This window comes from Lolium perenne, chromosome 5 (genome assembly GCF_019359855.2).
Source record: "Lolium perenne isolate Kyuss_39 chromosome 5, Kyuss_2.0, whole genome shotgun sequence".
NCBI classification, from domain to species: Eukaryota; Viridiplantae; Streptophyta; class Magnoliopsida; order Poales; family Poaceae; genus Lolium; species Lolium perenne.
Window position 1 is genome coordinate 65,103,575 of NC_067248.2, and position 20,861 is coordinate 65,124,435.

Here is a 20,861-nt window from a genome sequence, read left to right on the forward strand (position 1 = left end):
CGATATTTTACTTGTCCGAGGTTTGATCTTCGGTATCACTCTATACCTTGTTCAACCTCGTCTCCTGACAAGTACTCTTTACTCGTACCGTGGTATGTGGTCTCTTATGAACTCTTTCATATGCTTGCAAGACATTAGACGACATTCCACCGAGAGGGCCTGTAGTATATCTATCCGTCATCGGGATGGACAAATCCCACCGTTGATCCATATGCCTCAACTCATACTTTCCGGATACTTAATCCCACCTTTATAGCCACCCATTTACGCAGTGGTGTTTGGTGTAATCAAAGTACCTTTCCGGTATAAGTGATTTACATGATCTCATGGTCATAAGGACTAGGTAACTATGTATCGAAAGCTTATAGCAAATAACTTAATGACGAGATCTTATGCTACGCTTAATTGGGTGTGTCCATTATATCATTCACACAATGACATAACCTTGTTATTAATAACATCCAATGTTCATGATTATGAAACTAATCATCCATTAATCAACAAGCTAGTTTAAGAGGCATACTAGGGACTTCTTGTTTGTCTACATATCACACATGTACTAATGTTTCGGTTAATACAATTCTAGCATGATATATAAACATTTATCATAAACATAAAGATATAAATAATAACCACTTTATTATTGCCTCTAGGGCATATCTCCTTCAGTCTCCCACTTGCACTAGAGTCAATAATCTAGTTTACATTTGTAAAGATATAACACCTTGGCCTTCTGGTGCTTTATCATGTATTGCTCACGGGAGAGGTTTTTAGTCATCGGATCTGACACGCTCAGAAACGTATGTATTTTGTAATTCATTTGCGTCTCAACGCATCACTCATTTCCAAATGAGCTGGCATTAAATATGTTTGATCTTCTGGTGGAACCTTAATTCCGCTGTCTAAAATATGTCACTAATATTGTCACACACAATATAGCTTCAAAGTTCTGACTCTGTCGGAACTACACCAAGTTCTCAAAGAACCTCTTGACTTAACATCCTTTGTCATTGTCAAAACAATGACATACTCTGCCTTCTTTTGTAGAATCCGTCACCATATTTAGAACCCTTCTAAATCTAGCATAGACAACTTCTAGCTCATTGTGCTACCTTTTAAACAACACTTCGTCTAATTTGAGATTGAATTTATATTTTATATGTGATAAAACCAATATCGGTGTAACACCTTACATCGATTTGTTTGTCATTTCTTCATACAAAAATATATATATATATCCTTAGTTCTTCTAAAGTACTCAAGGATATTCTTACTGTCGTCCAATGATCATCATATGAATCATTCTGGTATATGCTCATAACACTTTATAGCACATGATATCTGATTGTGTACATATTATTCGTGATCTATAATCACTCATGTGTTTTTAATCATTGAGTGTCGATACACTCAAGTCTTGTTAAACCTTCACATGACAAGAACATTTTCTTAATATTTCTATATTGAACTACTTCAATATCCATCATATGCACTTTGACTTAAACTTATTTATGTGTTTCAATCTATCTTCATAGATCTTGACACTAAATTTGTTTCAGTCCATATCCTTTCATTGAAGTTAATTCTCAATGAAACCTTTTAATCAAGTATATAATTACATCATCTATAACCAACTATATGTCACCTACATAAAGTATTATAAATGTGTCTTAGCGCTCCCACTTAATTTCTTGCAAATGCAAGCCTCTTCATTGTTTCTGATGAAATCAAAAACTCTTTGACTATTTCATCTAGTGAAGATTCAAACTCCGCTATACTTACTTCATCAAATTGAAGTTTGTATACCTATCTAGTATTCCACGGATCAGCAAAACTCTTGGTTGTATCTTGTATACACCTTTAATACACACTTCTGATAAGTAATGTATTTTGCCATCCTACTAACATATCTCATAAAGGAAATATGTAGTGATTACTAGAATAATCCATATAGACTTTAAGCATTGCTACGGAAGATCTAATCTTGTCGTAGTCAACTCTTTGAACTTTGTCGTAAACAACTTTTCGACAAGTTAAGCTTCTTCAAGGATATTTCATCCAAGTCCATCAATTTTATAGATCTATTTTCTTTCAAAAAGTATTCATCTATCTTGGATTTCATGGCGTATGGCCATTTTAACGGAGTCAGGGCCCATCATAACTTCTTTGTTTTGTAGTTGGTTTATCATTGTTCAAAATCAATCCTTTGTCCACAAATCATTTATTTGATCACAAAGTAAACCATACCTACAAGGTTCAATATGTACTTCGATCTCCATGGCTAAAACACTTTGTAGTCATGGGAGCCATGATCGTTGTGGCCGCTTTCGAAACCAATTCCGATGCTGCGCTACTCGATCATTATGCTCAGGTTCATAAACCTTATCAAAATATATTGTCCTCCCACTCAAATACTTCACTAGAAACAATTTCTCGGAAATAAGAAACATTGACAAACACTTTTTTTCTTTGTCTCGTGGGAAGAATTCCCAATCAAATCTCTGGGATAACCAACAAAGACATTCATCCGATTTTGGTTGACTATTAGGGTTTATACCCATGCCATAACTTGTATGGTGTCATTTCAACGGATCATGATGATGCTCTATTCAGTGTAAAAGCGGTAGTCACTAAAGCATAATCCACAAAAATATAATGGCATCAATATTTTATCTCATCATTGATCCAACAAAGTTTGGATATATCTCTTGGATACTTCATCATCACTATGATACTCCAAGAAACGTAAGTTGTAGAACAATTTCATAACTCTCTTAGATGTTCGCTAAAACTCGTAATTCAAATATTTCCACCATGATCCAATCATAGATATTTGATTTCTATTACGATGATTTCCACTTCATGCTGAAATTTATTTGAATCCTATTCAAATGTTTCAAACTTTTCCTTATTGAATATATCCACATATATACTCAATTCATTGTTTGAAAGTTTTCATGAAGTAGAAGAATCTTCCGCACACAACTATGCCCAGTGAACCACATATATCATTATGTATGTTTTCACTAAGTTAGTTGCCCGTTCAACTCTTCGGCCTATGAACGGTATTTCAGTCATTACCTTTTAGAAAAGATTTTGCAAGTGCCAAACGATTCAACAAATCGAATGACTCCAAAAATCCATTTGCATGGAGTTCCTTCATGCGATCCTTTCTAACATGACCTAAATTGCGGTTCCAAAAATAAGTGGAATTCAAATCATTTGCCTTATGGCATTTTTAGCGTCGATGTTATGTATGTGTGTTTCACCATTTAAGATTTATAATAACTTATCCATCATACATGGAGTAATGTCATAATTTGAACAACTCATTGTTTTCATTTGACCAGAGCAAAATAACAATTTATTAAGCTCTTTATTATAAATTCTAAGGGCTAGATAGAATGCCAACGACGAACATAATAACACTTTATTTTTGTTCCAGCGAACATTCTTATCATATTCCTTGTCAGTCACTTAGGCCATTGTATTCTTGAATTGCGTTGTTTTGTATGACACTTCATACCAACCAATATGGTATTAATACCCAAGAATTTCATTGTGTGACTTAACTAGGAATACAACCATAACATGTATATCATTTATATACACCTGAGCTAGACTTTCTAGTCTTTTCTTTTCTGTTGCCAAAATATCTTTTGCGCTTTCTCTTTTAGCTTTCCTCATTATTCAGAAAAACATTTCAACATCAATAACTTTTAGGTTTGTTGGTCAAATACCAATAACCTTGAGGTTCTTACTTTGAAGTTGATCATCATATGACAAGTGTTCTAGATTTCACATATTAGTAACTATGATGAACAATTTCACTCATAATTTTATCCATCAATTCATGACAACTTTTTGAGACCATGTCTCAGACATGCTAGGCTCATAAAGTTTAACCTTAGTATTCGCATGTGCAAATCAGGCTTGCACCCATTGTAAGCACACGTAGAATCTATAACACCCGATCATCACGTGATGCTTCAAACGACGAGTCTTAGCAACGGTGCATACTAAGGATGATAACTTCATGGATATGCGAATATCATTAGTGCCCCAATAGCTGGAGGATTGTGACGTCTTGCGTCTTCAACCTTCATACATTCCCATAAAACTTATGAGTTTATGTAGTCTCACCAAATTATATTCTATCATCTTGCAATAAGGTCTTAGATATCGCATATATCTCATACCTTGATTATTTCTGAAAACTAAATTTTCAGCTCCTTATTTTTCAAACATATTTGAACTTTCAAGTTTCATGGAGACAAGATAACTTTAGGTACTAATTGAAACCATAGCTCTTTGAATCAACAATGTGAGGTTTACTAAAAGTTTGCAATAGGACTTAATCAATTCTTGATTCTTTAACAATACGGTACCAATCCGTAAAGTTTCTTGTCAGATTTTAACAAAGATTTCTATCTCAATAACAAGACTAGCGCATAGTAGTAAACGGATGCCAATACTACAAAATTAATTCAAAATACTACTCAGACTATGTTTATGATAATTAGTTCATGTTTTAATCTAATTACTAATGAACTCCCACTTAATACAACATCCCTCATAGTTGTTAAGTGGTACACGATCCAAATCCACTACACCAAAACCGATCATCACGTGAGATGATGTAGCTTCAATGGTGAACATCAACATGTTGATCATATCATCCATATGACTCGTGTTCAACCTTTCGGTTTCCGTTGTCCCGAGGCCATGTCTGTACATGCTAGGCTCGTCAAGCAAACCCAAGTATTTCGCGTGTGCAACATGGCTTACACCCGTTGTATGTCAAGTTTATCACACCCGATCATCACGAGATGCTTCAAAACGTCGAACAATGCAACGGTGCATACGAGGGAAGAACACTTTATTATCTTGATATTAATGTGAGGGATCATCTTATAATGCTACCGTCGCGATCTAAGCAAAATAAGATGCATAAAAGGATTAACATCACATGCAGTTCATATGTGATATGATATGGCCCTTTTGTCTTTGCGCCTTTGATCTTCATCTCCAAAGCACGGATATGATCTCCATCATCTTCGGGCATGATCTCCATCATCGTCGGTGTAGCGTCAAGGTTCATGGCGCCGTCTTCATGGTTGTTCACCTCATGTAGCAACTATAACAACTACTTTGAAATACTACTCAACATGAAAATTAAAGACAACCATAAGGCTCCTGCCGGTTGCCACAATACAATAATGATCATCTCATACATATTCATCATCATATCATGGCCATATCACACCACCAAACCCTGCAAAAACAAGTTAGACGTCTCTAATTTGGTTTGCATATTTTACGTGGTTTAGGGTTTTCGAGAGAGATCTAATCTACCTACGAACATGAACCACAACGTTGATACTAATGTTTTCAATAGAAGAGTAAATTGAATCTTCACTATAGTAGGAGAGACAGACACCCGCAAAGCCTCTTATGCAATACAAGTTGCATGTCAAACGAGGAACAAGTCTCATGAACGCGGTCATGTAAAGTTAGTCCGAGCCGCTTCATCCCACTATGCCACAAAGATGCAAAGTACTCAAACTAAAGATAACAAGAGCATCAACGCCCACAAACCATTGTGTTCTACTCGTGCAACCATCTATGCATAGATACGGCTCTGATACCACTGTAGGATAACGTTGCATAGAAAACAAAAATTTTCCTACCGCGAACACGCAATCCAAGCCAAGATGCAATCTAGAAGACGGTAGCAACGAGGGGGTATCGAGTCTCACCCTTGAAGAGATTCCAAAGCCTACAAGATGAGGCTCTTGTTGCTGCGGTAGACGATCACTTGCCGCTTGCAAAAGCGCGTAGAAGATCTTGATCACGATCGGTTCCGGCGCCACGAACGGGCAGCACCTCCGTACTCGGTCACACGTTCGGTTGTTGATGAAGACGACGTCCACCTCCCCGTTCCAGCGGGCAGCGGAAGTAGTAGCTCCTCTTGAATCCGACAGCACGACGGCGTGGTGTCGGTGGCGGTGAAGAAGTCCGGCGGAGCTTCGCTAAGCTACGCGGGAGATATGGAGGAGAGGGGGGCGGCTAGGGTTTGGGAGGGGGTGGCCGGCCACTTCAATGGGGCGGCCAGCTTGTGGTCTTTGGGGTGGCCGGCCCCCTCCCTTGGCCCCTCATTATATAGGTGGATCCCAAGTATTGGTGTCCAAGTCTTCGAATAAGACCCGAAACCAAAACCTTCCATAGGAGGGGGCAAACCTAGCCCAACTAGGACTCCCACCCAAAGGTGGGATTCCCACCTCCCATGTGGGGGGTGGCCGGCCCCCTATGGTGGAGTCCACTTGGGACTCCACCCCCACTAGGGCTGGCCGGCCATGGAGGTGGAGTCCCTTGTGGACTCCACCTTCCTTGGTGGTTTCTTCCGGACTTTTCTAGAACCTTCTAGAACCTTCCATAGAACCTTCCGCGACATTTTATTTCACATAAAATGACATCCTATATATGAATCTTATTCTCCGGACCATTCCGGAACTCCTCGTGATGTCCGGGATCTCATCCGGGACTCCGAACAAATATTCCAACTCCATTCCATATTCAAGAACTACCATTTCAACATCCAACTTTAAGTGTGTCACCCTACGGTTCGAGAACTATGCGGACATGGTTGAGTACTTACTCCGACCAATAACCAATAGCGGGATCTCGAGATCCATAATGGCTCCCACATATTCAACGATGACTTTAGTGATCGAATGAACCATTCACATACATTACCAATTCCCTTTGTCTCACGATATTTTACTTGTCCGAGGTTTGATCTTCGGTATCACTCTATACCTTGTTCAACCTCGTCTCCTGACAAGTACTCTTTACTCGTACCGTGGTATGTGGTCTCTTATGAACTCTTTCATATGCTTGCAAGACATTAGACGACATTCCACCGAGAGGGCCCAGAGTATATCTATCCGTCATCGGGATGGACAAATCCCACTGTTGATCCATATGCCTCAACTCATACTTTCCGGATACTTAATCCCACCTTTATAGCCACCCATTTACGCAGTGGTGTTTGGTGTAATCAAAGTACCTTTCCGGTATAAGTGATTTACATGATCTCATGGTCATAAGGACTAGGTAACTATGTATCGAAAGCTTATAGCAAATAACTTAATGACGAGATCTTATGCTACGCTTAATTGGGTGTGTCCATTATATCATTCACACAATGACATAACCTTGTTATTAATAACATCCAATGTTCATGATTATGAAACTAATCATCCATTAATCAACAAGCTAGTTTAAGAGGCATACTAGGGACTTCTTGTTTGTCTACATATCACACATGTACTAATGTTTCGGTTAATACAATTCTAGCATGATATATAAACATTTATCATAAACATAAAGATATAAATAATAACCACTTTATTATTGCCTCTAGGGCATATCTCCTTCACAATGACCATTGAGGAGTACATGTCGGTGAGTAAAATGTCAATGAGATTCTACATTGCTGCTAAGTTTTCATTGAATTATCTTGAGCTGAGTATTGCGTTTTTAGGTTTGTCCCGAGTGGGCCGAGCAGCATAGGGAGGCATGGGAGGAGCTGATTAGGGCGAGGTGGCTCAGGCAGGACGAGGAGTTTGCAGCCGTGTCGAGGCGTAACATGGAGAACCGAGGCACCGGTGGCACACACTGCGCGGGAAACCGCGACTACACCCGCTTCAAGGGGAAAAAGGTATGTATATACATGGAACGACCTTGTTTCATTTCCCGTCATGTTACATTTGTGGTACGCATAACTTTTCTTTTCGCGATGCAGGTGGCCGAGGCAGCACCTGGGGTGGTGCTTCATGATGCCCAGATATATGACATGATGCGGACGAAGAAGAAGCCCAATCCCGCATTGCCTCAGCCACAGTACTACAGCAATGCCAAGGCCGCCAAGGAGGACTACTGCGACATGGCCAAGTCTCGTCACCCCAAGGTGGATGACCCCTTGAGCATTCCGGTCGACGAGGAGTCGTTGGTCCTGTCGGGGCGCGGGCGTCCGCATGGCCGTTACCCCTTTCTGAATAAGGCGGTCAAGCCTACCCCAGCCACGAGCTACACGCGTCTCAAGCATACCCTCACCGCCGACAGCCCCCAGCCTCGTCCACGGCATGCTCGTCCACCCGCCTACGATGTAAGTTTTCCTCATTTTCATCCTCTTTCCGGTTTTCCTTCCTACATGGCTAAGTGTTTACGAGATTCATTGTTTCTGAAATTGTAGCCTGAGTTCGAGGCGGCCTTCGAAGCCTGCAATGAAGCGTATCAGCAGGCCGCTGCGCAGTGGAATAGGCAGAATATGGCCTACATGGCGTATATAGGAGTAAGTCTGAATCTTTCTTCTCGCTAGTAGATGACAAGTCTCAGTTTGATGTTTTATTTCTGCAAAGCCTAACTTGTAACCTATCTTGCAGGAAATGATGATCTCTATGTCTACTGGTACACCGCCACCGGCTCGAGTTACCGTGGCGGGGGACATGCCTATCATGCCATCGAAGGCAGCTTTCGCTGCGACTTACTACGGATCCACACCGGAGGTAAGTTCTTTGCCAAACCGGTAGTTACCACTTTCCTTTGCCTCGCAAGTTGCTAACATGTAGGGAACACGTAGGGAACGGGATGGTCCGGGAACCAGGCATCGCCGGGTGGGCGCGAGGTCACACCGGTTCATGAAGGTGGTCGGTCTCCTGGGCGTTCTGCTGGTGCCTCTCCGTCGACTACTCCTGGGACTACTCCCGGTGCCTCTCCGTCGACTTCTCCTGGGCGTAGCACCGGTCCTTCTCCAGGTGGTTCTTCTGCAGCTTCTACCGGAGCGCAATCCCGGGCTGCTCGTTTCGCCAACGATGTGGGCGGACACACCCCGCCCGGGTCCTTCCTCCGCTAGTCGGCATCGGGCTTCTTGCTTGCCATCATGTGCTTCCTCCTCTTGTATTTGGATGACATGGCACTCTCCTCTTGTATGGCACTCTCTTGTATGGCACTCTCCTCTTGTATGTGCTACCTACTACTATGCTACTATGTGGATTTCATGCTATTTTATGTGAATTTGGATGAACTTGGATGTGTCAACTGCTGTACTGTGCAAACTGAATTTGGAACGGTGAAATTAAACTGCTGAAAACAAAAAAAAAATTGAACAGGTCTATATGCCGAGGGGGTTGCCGTCGGCATACACCCCTGCATAGACCATTTGGTCAGGTCTATGCCGAGGGGGTTGCCCTCGGCGTAGGAGATGAGCTCGGCAGGCGCGCCACGTGTCCCCAGCATGCACGTGCATATGCCGAGGGGGTTGCCCTCGGCGTACACGCACAGGTGGCGCCGCCAGCTTGTGCCACGTCGCTTCGTTGGTCGCCGGAAACCTGCTGTACGCCGAGGGGATTGCCGTCGGCGTATGCCGATGCGCCGTTAACGGCGACGTCCCGCCGCCAGGAGACGCCGAGGGCAGAGACGCCGAGGGGCCCAGCGGGCCGTCGGCGTAGGTCGCGTACGCCGAGGATCAACCATACGCCGACAGCGAGGCTGGCTACGCCGAGGGACCTAGACGCCGAGGGTCTACGCCGAGGGCTGCCGTCGGCGTAGCCTACGCCGAGGGCCAGGCGTGGCTACGCCGAGGGCAGCCGGCCGTCGGCGTATGCGGCGATTCCTGTAGTGAAACCGTGTCCAATGGAACTCACATGTTTGCTGCCTGCACGCACGTGAAGCTCAGCAGATGGAATGATCAAAAGCAAAGCCACTCTGAAATCAGTACGTATATGTTTATCCTTGTCAATAAGTACGGATAGCATGCTCAATTTAAGACCGGCACACGGAACATGGCAATGGTGTGAGCTTATTATGTCAATGTATTTCTGGGGCATAAGGCCTTGATGGCATATTGTTCATCCATTGTCAGGTTTGTACGTGTTGAGTGGTGGCTTCAGATTTTTTATGTTTGTTTTTGCCAGACCTTTGTTGAATGAAATCTGAATTAACTTTGTATGCATATCTCCTCGATCCAGAGGCCGGAGCTCTCAACCTCTTTTTCAAAGAAAAAAAAAGTAAGGAAAAAAACACCTCGCCCCATCATTTACATTTTCAGATGGTAGTAGGTGAGTGTGATCTTTCCAATTACTCTAGAATATCACTGAAATCCGTAGATGATTCGAGAGATTATATGGCTTGGTGACGTGGAATATTATGAGAATCTTTTCTTAGACTGTTTTAGTAAAAAACATCTTAGGAGGAAATTCTTTGTACTCATTAACTTTTATTTACAATATATCATAGGAAAAACAACTAATAGAGGAGCAGGCCAACAATGTCAGATGTCGTGGATGCAAAGCCAAAGATGCATGCAAGAAGCATGAATAAACTATATAGCCAGTATGAATACCGATCAAACTAATGTTGGGCATACATGCGCTCTCATCTTAGGTGAGAATCTATACCTAATAATAAAAGTAAAAGGGTTTCTCCCTCGGTCGTTGTCCAACTTAAAACTACCCCGAAAAGCGGAGAAAAATTACCCACCATGCCATCCATAAGTAACAAATCGAAACGTTTTTTTTTTATGTCTTTTCCGTCCACGTCCGTGTGTTGATTTTGGTTCCGTACGTCTCCGTGGCCCCACTCAATCTGTCCATCCGTTTTTTTCTCAAATTCTAGGACGTGGGCCAATGGGCAAGATCCTGACGGGAAGGTCATGAGTCATGACAGGCAGAGACACGATTCGTGTAGAGCATAACCACGATAGGATGACCTCCATGGATACAAACATGGACTCCATGAATTCAATTCCCGATATAAGCAACCCAGGCACCGCGGAGAAGCATAGCAGGCGGCCCCTCCCTTATGCGGCGAAATTGTTGGGCCTCCGATTGAGGGCACGGCGGAATAATTTCGGCGATGGCACGAAAGCGGTGAAGGCGAGCTCCCTGTTGTCATATAGGAACCATCATGTCCGTAGTAGCGATAGAGGAGGAGCTTGAATAGCTGCTTATGTCTGGGGTCGTTCCCGCTGTTGCCGGCATGTACAGGTCCTCTCAGATAATACCGGCAGGCGCTCCTCAAGGCTGAAGTAGAGGGCTGTGCACCTGCGGAGGCGGTTTCCTGCACGATGTTGTCTAGATCCTGTCTCAAAGTAGATGCTGAGACAATTACAAGGGCCATGCGAGAGGACGAGGCTGATGACGTTAAGCGTGAGTACGTTGGATGAGTTGTTCCAGGAAGGATGTTAGTTGCATCGAGTTTTCGCAGCCTCGCAGGCGTTGCCGACCATGGAGGCCACCCCAAACAGCTTCTACGTCACGGTGGTACCGACGGCAAGGGCCAGAAGGGAGAAGAGGAACTCGACCGCATTCTTCGCCGACCTTGGCCGCTGCACAAGCAGGACGGATTTGGTGTCTACCCGAAGCTTCAGGTTCACCGGCGCCGGCGCGACTGTATTGGCAGCCAGTGTTGGGGATGGTAAAGCAGGTGACGTAGCAGGTCACAATGGAGAACTTCCACCATCTGATGATGCACGCTGGACGACAACATGGTCGACGTCCCAGAGGCCCTGCCTCGGGAGAGGCCGGCTTGGACTAGCAGGTCGCAATGTTTCTGCTGAAGGTCAGGCCATCGATGTTCTTCAGTGACAAGCACGCTGCATCGTTAATCTCAGGCCTACTTCCATAGAAGGTGCTCTGCAGGGACAGATATAAGCGGCGCTGTTGTTCACGTCAGGCACTCCAAGACTGCCTATGATTGTGCATCTTATGCGTGCAGAGCTGGACTTGAGCGAGTTGTTTCAGGGGTACAGAAAGCTGCTTATGAGAGATAGGGTTTTGCCCGTGCTTCTCATCTTTCACTTCAATTTTCACATGTGCTCAATGCTCATGTCCATGACCATGAGGTGGAGGCGCTGAAGTCTTTGCTACCAGCCATCATGCAGATAAAATTGATGCTTCCTTAAGCAAGCTCACAATATTAGGATAAGTAAAGAGAAAATAACACTGATAGGAAATGTTATTAAATATTTTAAAAAGAAGTTAGGAAAAAAAATGACATATGACGAGAGACATATGTCTACTTTGGCGCAGATGTACGCGTAAATATAGTGCCACTGTTGTTGTCGTTTTACGGGAAGATATATACTGTACTTTTATTGTTTTTACGCTAATTGCAACACCTTTTTTGACCCGATGAGCTACAACATGTATGTTATCTTAAAATGAACTTGAATTTTTTTCACGTGCGCTATTTTTATTGAGATTTAAAATCTAAAACTAAAGCTAACATATATAAAATGGTACGAACCAAAAATCAAAGCGAAATAATTTTTGAGTGCTAAAATTACAACATATTATTTTCTAGGTCTGAGCATTAGGATTTTACTTTAAGCCCGTTGCATTGCATGGGCACTTTTGCTAGTATGTATAATGCGAATTCCCGCTACCTCCGGCCAACATTAGTCTGAAATGTATAGTTGTCACGCAATGGAGACTCAGCGTTTTGTGTGAATCAAGTTGCATAACCATCCATATATAGCTCCCTTGTTTAGAACATGTGACATGCTCGATTTCATTTATTTCTTTTCATCTAAACTTGTTCACATGCAAGATAGGAGCTTTCTCTCCCGCCCATATAAATTGTACTCCCCCTATATACCCTCGTATATATATGAAGCAAAAACCCATATGAAGCCCTATATACCCTCCTATAGATATACTAGCTCAATGTTCCTACCAACCTATGTTAGCCGACATAATATTTTATCTATGAACGTTTCGGTTTTCAGCGTACACCGTTCTCTGTGAGTATGACTACTGAACATTATAGACTTAAACGGATCGTACGAGCTACTCTATGGCTTGTACTTGTGTCTTTTTATTCAGTTTTAATCATTGCACCCCTAGTTACAATGAGGTTCGAAGAGATCATACCCCTTCATGTGTTTCAGTTCACCAAAAGTTTTTGGAATCAGGACAAACAACCATAATTTTAGTGCATAAGTTGGGGCTCATTTTTAGGTCTTAAAATAGTAAGAGAGTAACACTGACATGGCATCTGTGTTTATACAAAATCGAATCTCAATGCACTGATTAATTAGACTATGATCAACATCAAGTTATTTTCGCAAAGAGGGAATGAAATAACCAGAGATATGAAGTAACCAACCTCACAAGCTAGCTACAAATCATGCGACGGATTAACACTAGACCAGCTGGTAGTGTGCGCGCTCCATCATGCACTGTAGTCAGCCACTGAGAAAGCTCCTGTCAACCAGCCAGTTGCCGATCAAGAACACCTTGGCGTTTCTGATGCCCGTTGAGTAAACGACAATTTACCAAGCAGTAGACTACACGGTCACCGAGAAAATCACGGATGGAACCCGCTACAAGATCTGGATAACAACTCTGGGTCAGCATTCCGATGCCTACTATGCCTAGCCAGCGATGAAGTGTTGTTTTGTTTGTGTCCGGACTGGTGTGGTGTACGTAGTTGCCATGCATACTTGCATCGATCAGTGCTACTGAACTGCTGAAGTAGATGCAACGACCGGTCGCTTATAAGTCAGGTATAACCCATACATTCTAGATATCTCTGTGTATATAGAAGCATTAAAACGGTGTTCAAGGGAACTCACATGCTTCGACGACGGTCTGAATGTGAAGCTCGGCAGATGAAAACGCCCAAACCAAAATCACTTCGAAATTACTAATCCGTTTCTCTTCCTGTTACTATGGGGCTTATCCGAAAATTAAAACTAAACAAGTCGATATTGTGAGCTGAACTAAGAAATACTACCGTTGATTGTGCATGAAAGTCGCTTTAGAACCAATTATTAGGGGTGTAACTGTATGTGCACACGGCTGCACCTACTTCAGGCTTCGTTCAGTAAGAACAAAATCTAACAAGATATTAAATTACTAATCAGGCTGTGTTAGAAATATGGCTGCCCAGTGTAAATCCATATAATTATGCATTAAGATTGTCCTCTTGCTACATAGAGGAGTTTGGTATCTCTAAAAGTGCTAATTACATTTACTTGCATTTTAATTTATAGTTTTTTTATTTCCTGTAAACTATAAATAAATAATACAGATCCTGCGTTTTTTGTTATTTTACTTTCTCATATTCACTAACCAATACCTTCAGCACCTCATGGGTTTGACAATCATTATCTATCGAATGATACTATAATTGATCCCTACAGTTGTAGGTATTGAGTTGTGTCTTGCACAATTATTTACTCCTATGTACAATCAGTTGCACAATGTGAATAGGTGCATAATGTTCGAATATAGGCCACGTTACCCATCATTATCTTGGTCGTGTCTTTCTTTGCAATCAAGTTTAGGGCATCATTGGTCTAGCCATAACATGTCATGGTGTCATCCAGGGGCGGAGCCAGGATTTGGACATAGGGGGGGCGAACTGAAAACATAATTTTTTTGCAAAGCCTTTTGACACATAATAGATGATCGTACTTGATTTTTTCGATTAGGTTCATGCGAGACATGTATAATGAACTTATATTTGAGCCATAAATTATATCAAGTTCAAGACTCTTTGTAAATTATAGTGTTGAAAGAAATTATAAATTAGTTGCTTTATTTGATACAAGCATTTAACAATTATGTGTCAAATCTTATACTAACTTAAAAAGTGATTAGATGGTGAAATATTGCACTGAAGATCCATTAGTATCTTTCAAGGTGTGACTAACTAACGGGACTGCATGGCCATAATCCATCGAGAAAAACTAGTGGCAGAATGTTCAAATCGGTGTACCTCTAAAATTGGGTGCTTACTGCCTAGTCAGTTACGGATGCCATCGACGAACTGGACGGCGCAGCTCCGGGGGCCATGGCATACAACATCAATAGAGCGCGCGCCTAGGACAATAGAAGGATCCTTTGGCCGTGTGCTGATCTGAGTGGTCTTGTAGCGCCCGGGCTGCTGTTTGCGAACTGGAGCGACGAGGTTGTGGCGGCTGCTGCGAGCCCTAGCAAAGGTTTTTCTAGGGTATCTGCTGGCTAATCCATCTGACGCGGGGCGAATGAACGGACGACGGAATCATTGGCTTCGGTCTAGGCTTGATGCCTCGATGGTAAGCATGCCAGATGGGCTCCTTTTCTGCATGCTGGGCTTTGATGCGTACTTAATATAGATTAGCAGTGAGTTTAGGCCTAAATACTGAATATCTACAGCCATTAGAGCGTAGCCATTAGAGCGTATACAAGCTGACTTGCTGCTGGTAGTATACGGCACGAAACCTTGAGGGGGGCCGATCGTTGGGGGGGTCTAGCCCCTGCTCGCCCCCTGTCTCCGCCCCTGGTGTCATCTACTTTGATGTACTAAGCTAAATCTACAAACATGTTAAAATGAAATGGAACTAAGGAACTAGCTTGGTAGATATATGCTTGTGATTATGATGATTAAGTGGCATATAGAAGAGAACAATATTTTTTATAACTGAAGATGCAATATATGTGAGGAAAAAGGATGTCCGCTCAATGCAGTACCCTTTACCAACGGTATCACGGAAGGAGTAGATGATCAACATATTATTTTTGGCTCCGTAATGTGGAATATTAATGGAGGAGCTTCTCTTAGACTGTCTTTTAGTGTAGACACTAGCAATGATCGGCGCGGCGGCATGCCGCGCCCATATGGTGGCTAACTGACGGTATTTTTTGGCGGTGGTAGATATTTGTGGATTTCCGTTGCACATGAATAATTATGTAGTTGATGGTAGATAATGTTTGTGCTTCAGCCATGATACTATGTTCATCTCTAACAATGCATACCATCCTAGATATCAACTTCCATAAGACTGAAATATACTGAATGCAAATATACAGTCACTACGGGAGAACCGACGTGTGCCGACGGCCAGACTATGTGCCGACGGCCAAATGTCGGGGCCGTCGGCACAGAGGCCTCCAGCTACCGGCGACGAAGCTCACCGTCGGCACAGCATGGCCGTCGGCACAACGCACGGTACACCGACGGCCACCCTCGGCGCAACCGCGGCCGTCGGCACAGCTAGGTGGAGCCCGAAGGTCACCGTCGGCACACCTGCAACCGTCGGTACACCGTCTGACAGGAGGGCCCAGCCGTTAAACTGTCACGGCACCGTCTGCACTGTGCCGACGGTAGCCCACGGCGCAACGGCGGCCATCGGCACAGCGACTGACTGCTGGGTCCCTCTTCTTCTGTGCCGACGGTGACCCACGGCACAACAGCGGCCGTCGGCACAGCCATTATGCACATTTTTTGGTTTTTCCTATTTTTTTTTTGCATCAAAGAGATAATTATTACCCATATAATTATTAATCCATATCATTTTTTTTGTTTATTTATTTCTCACTGCTATTTTGGCGAACCCCTTTGCCAGAAACCTATATATATGTATAAGGGCGGTATAGAACCCCTTCGCCAGAAATCGAACCTCGGAGGGGGTGAATGGCCCACACACGATACAAAATACTTAAGACCCACACACGATACAAAATACTTAAATAACTAGGGCGGGAGAGGGTGGGCGGGAAAGGGTGGGCGGGAAAAAAGGGCGGGAAAAAAGGGCGGGAGAGAAGCAGCGGGAAAGGGTGGGCGGGAAAAAAGGGCGGGAGAGAAGGAGCGGGAAAGGGTGGGCGGGAAAAAAGGGCGGGAGAGAAGCAGCGGGAAAAGGGTGGGCGGGAAAAAAAGGGCAGGAGAGATTCTGCATGTATAGGGGGGAACTCCCTCGGAGGTGAACCGTAGAGAACCTTGGGATCATATGGGATGGTACTTGTTTCCACATGTACCTATGACCTAAGCAAGCTCAAACGTAGGCATACGCCCACCGGGGGACCCCCGATGGGATGCAGTCAAAGGGGTAGACGGCGCGGTCAACAGAACTAGGGTTTCGTCAGAAATCGAGCATCGGACCTAGGGAATGGCCCCAAAAGTTGTGTGTGTCCACATGGCATGCACAGAAGTGATTTGAGATGGTTCTATATCCAATGCTACCCCCTCCGGGTGTGCCCGGCTTCTCGGACATGGGGTTCCTACACTTAGGCAGATTCTGCATGTATAGGGGGGAACTCCCTCGGAGGTGAACCGGAGAGAACCTTGGGATCATAGGGGATGGTACTTGTTTCCACATGTACCTATGACCTAACCAAGCTCAAACGTAGGCATACGCCCACCGGGGAACTCCCGATGGGATGCGATCAAAGGGGTAGACGGCGCGGTCAACGGAACTAGGGTTTCGTCATAAATCGAGCATCGGACCTAGGGAATGGCCCCAAAAGTTGTGTGTGTCCACATGGCATGCACAAAAGTGATTTGAGATGGTTCTATATCCAATGCTACCCTCCGGGTGTGCCCGCTTCTCGGACATGGGGTTCCTACACTTAGGCGGATTCTCGCATGTATAGGGGGAACTCCCTCGGAGGTGAACCGGAGAGAACCTTGGGATCATAGGGGATGGTACTTGTTTCCACATGTACCTATGACCTAACCAAGCTCAAACGTAGGCATACGCCCACCGGGGGAACCCCGATGGGATGCAGTCAAAGGGGTAGACGGCGCGGTCAACATAACTAGGGTTTCGTCAGAAATCGAGCATCGGACCTAGGGAATGGCCCCAAAAGTTGTGTGTGTCCACATGGCATGCACAAAAGTGATTTGAGATGGTTCTATATCCAATGCTACCCCTTCCGGGTGTGCCCGGCTTCTCGGACATGGTGTTCCTACACATAGGCGATTCTCGCATGTATAGGGGGAACTCCTCGGAGGTGAACCGGAGAGAACCTTGGGATCATAGGGGATGGTACTTGTTTCCACATGTACCTATGACCTAACCAAGCTCAAACGTAGGCATACGCCCACCGGGGGAACCCCGATGGGATGCAGTCAAAGGGGTAGACGGCGCGGTCAACAGAACTAGGGTTTCGTCAGAAATCGAGCATCGGACCTAGGGAATGGCCCCAAAAGTTGTGTGTGTCCACATGGCATGCACAAAAGTGATTTGAGATGGTTCTATATCCAATGCTACCCCCTCCGGGTGTGCCCGGCTTCTCGGACATGGGGATCCTACACTTAGGCAGATTCTGCATGTATAGGGGGGAACTCCCTCGGAGGTGAACCGGAGAGAACCTTGGGATCATAGGGGATGGTACTTGTTTCCACATGTACCTATGACCTAACCAAGCTCAAACGTAGGCATACGCCCACCGAGGGAACCCCGATGGGATGCAGTCAAAGGGGTAGACGGCGCGGTCAACAGAACTAGGGTTTCGTCAGAAATCGAGCATCGGACCTAGGGAATGGCCCCAAAAGTTGTGTGTGTCCACATGGCATGCACAAAAGTGATTTGAGATGGTTCTATATCCAATTCTACCCCCTCCGGGTGTGCCCGGCTTCTCGGACATGGGGTTCCTACACTTAGGCAGATTCTGCATGTATAGGGGGGAACTCCCTCGGAGGTGAACCGGAGAGAACCTTGGGATCATAGGGGATGGTACTTGTTTCCACATGTACCTATGACCTAACCAAGCTCAAAAGTAGGCATACGCCCACCGGGGGAACCCCGATGGGATGCAGTCAAAGGGGTAGACGGCGCGGTCAACAGAACTAGGGTTTCGTCAGAAATCGAGCATCGGACCTAGGGAATGGCCCCAAAAGTTGTGCAGGAATTTCACATACACGGGGAAGAATGTCCGCGTGCCAGGGAGTCTGATTGGAGCTGCTATTAGGAAGTACTGGCCGGGGATGTACACTCCGGTCCTTGGGGGTGAGTCCAAGCTAGCCTACACTTGGGAAGACTATGAGATAGCGCCTTACCCTGGCTTTACTTCCGCCGCCGACGCCGTGATCAAGAAGTTTTGGGTACGTAATGCATACTCTTTGGGTTTCGTTCATATGTAGTTGATAACCCCACCGTGATAACTCATGCCTCTCACACTTTCTGTTATGCTTGATTGCAGCGCAATTATAGGGTGGCGACTGAGCATAAGGAGAGGGCGGACGTGGTGCTCCGTAACATGTGTCGGAAGTTGACACGGCAGCAGTGGTACAACCAGAGGATCACGTGCATCAGCCACTTCTATGCTGAGCAGGGCGTAAGGTACACAAAGCCTGAGATTGTGCAGGGACTCGCCCCGGCTATGACGATAGATGACTTCATGTCGGTAAGTAATTGTCAATGCGATTCTATGTACCGCGGCTAACTTGCAACTATATTGTTTGTTCTTCAAATGAGTTTTGATTTTGCAGGTTGTACCACATTGGGCTGATAATAATAAGAGGGCCGCCTTCATGGAGTTGGTCAAGAATTGGGTCGGCGAAAACCCCGATTTCAAGGCCGTGAGCGACCGGAACAAGGCCAACCGTGGTTCTCAGGGAACACACACTGCGGGGAGCAGCAGCACCGATCGCTATCGGGAGCGTCTGGTACATATAAAAATGGAACAAGCTGCATTTTTTTGATTTTCGATGATATGCATAACATTTGTTTTGTGATGCAGGGGAAGAAGCTCGGGAGGGAACTTGGTGAGATGGAAGCGTGGACGCACATGAAGCTGGTGACGCCCCGTCCGAACGAGCCTCGGCCCGCGCCTGAGATATACTACGGCAAGGCCAAAGAGAACAAGGAAAGATACTGCGAGGAGTACGCCAAGCTCCATCCAGAGGTGGAGGACCCTATGACCGAGCCGGTCGACGAGGTGGCGATGATGCTGGCGGGGTCCGGCCAGCCGCATGGACGTCCTGCCTGCCTTGCTGGGGGTTTCAAGCCTCAGAGGAACTTCACGCAGATCAAGGCTACCCTCCCCTCCGGCAGCTACGCTACCTCCTCGCGGACTACATGCCGTTCTCGGGTAGAGGTAGATGTAAGTCATCCACACTTTCATCCTCTGTTTTGACTCTTGTTCCTGAATGGCTATGTTGATGAGACGCATTATTTCTGAAATTGTAGACTCAGCTCGAGGAGGCCTATGCAGTAGCTTACGAGGAGTATCTCGAGAAGATTAAGGAGCATGACCTTGTGAAAGATGCCTATGTCCAGTGGACGAGCAACCAGATGGCGGTAAGTTTCAATCTCTATGGTTGCAAAACATCATAAGTCCCCATGTTTGAATCTGAGCTATCTCTCCCGTTTCTTGCAGAGTTTCACTCGGTTCATGATGACTGGAGTGCGAGAGGAACCACTCCCAGAGCCACCTCATCCGGGGCCGACGCCAGTGTTCCCGTCCAAGGAGGAGTTCTATATCATGTACAAGCGTCAGCGTCAGTTGACCCCGGTAAGTTGCTAACTTGGCTAAGTTGCTAACTTGGTGTGACATGGCTAAGTTGCTAACTCCCTCCAACATGTAGGGATTGGGAGAATCCGGGAACGACACTCCTTGTGGTACGCCGATGCACCCCGGTCGCCATTCTCCTGGTGCTTCTGCCGAACCTCGGCATGGTTCTACTTCCGGTGGCTCTCGTCGTGGTTCTACCTCCCCGAGCACCGTCGAAGTATTCCAGCCTCGCTTCACCCAAGCGGAGCTAGATGAGTACTCGGGTCCGCCGGGTGGTGCACCACCATAGTTTCTACATTGTACTAGCACATGACACATGCTATATGTGTACAATGATCTATGTAGGATGACTATATGTACCGTATTGCTTGTGTGCTATATTTGTACTAAATTTGGATTTGGTGCCATATTTGTGCTATATCTGAGATGTGAGCTATATGTGTGCAATTCATATATGATACTGCTATTTTATATGCAATTGCTGTGCAAATGGAGCAAAATCAGGGAAATAAAAAAATCTGGGCAGCAGCTGTGCCGACGGTGTCACCGTCGGCACAGGCCCATAGCTGTGCCAAA

The 20,861-nt window shown here is 44.9% G+C and overlaps 1 protein-coding gene across 1 annotated transcript; it reads left to right on the plus strand.

Moving 5' to 3' along the window:
• The first annotated feature begins 18,754 nt into the window (after positions 1-18,754).
• Positions 18,755-20,574, plus strand: LOC127304689 (uncharacterized). Its single transcript, XM_071820799.1, has 6 exons — positions 18,755-19,175; positions 19,261-19,437; positions 19,512-19,874; positions 19,961-20,071; positions 20,151-20,285; positions 20,359-20,574. The coding sequence occupies exons 1-6, from the start codon at positions 19,029-19,031 to the stop codon at positions 20,572-20,574; spliced, it is 1,149 nt and encodes a 382-aa protein (XP_071676900.1). The 5' UTR covers positions 18,755-19,028.
• Positions 20,575-20,861: the final 287 nt, after the last annotated feature.

What these genes read in the sequence shown, in the direction of transcription:
- LOC127304689 (XM_071820799.1), top strand. Translation starts at nt 19,029, where the DNA reads ATGTGTCGGAAGTTGACACGGCAGCAGTGGTACAACCAGAGGATCACG. An exon ending in ATCGCTATCGGGAGCGTCTG is followed by an intron (nt 19,438 to 19,511) that starts GTACATATAAAA and finishes TTTGTGATGCAG; the next exon opens with GGGAAGAAGCTCGGGAGGGA. An exon ending in GGACGAGCAACCAGATGGCG is followed by an intron (nt 20,072 to 20,150) that starts GTAAGTTTCAAT and finishes CGTTTCTTGCAG; the next exon opens with AGTTTCACTCGGTTCATGAT.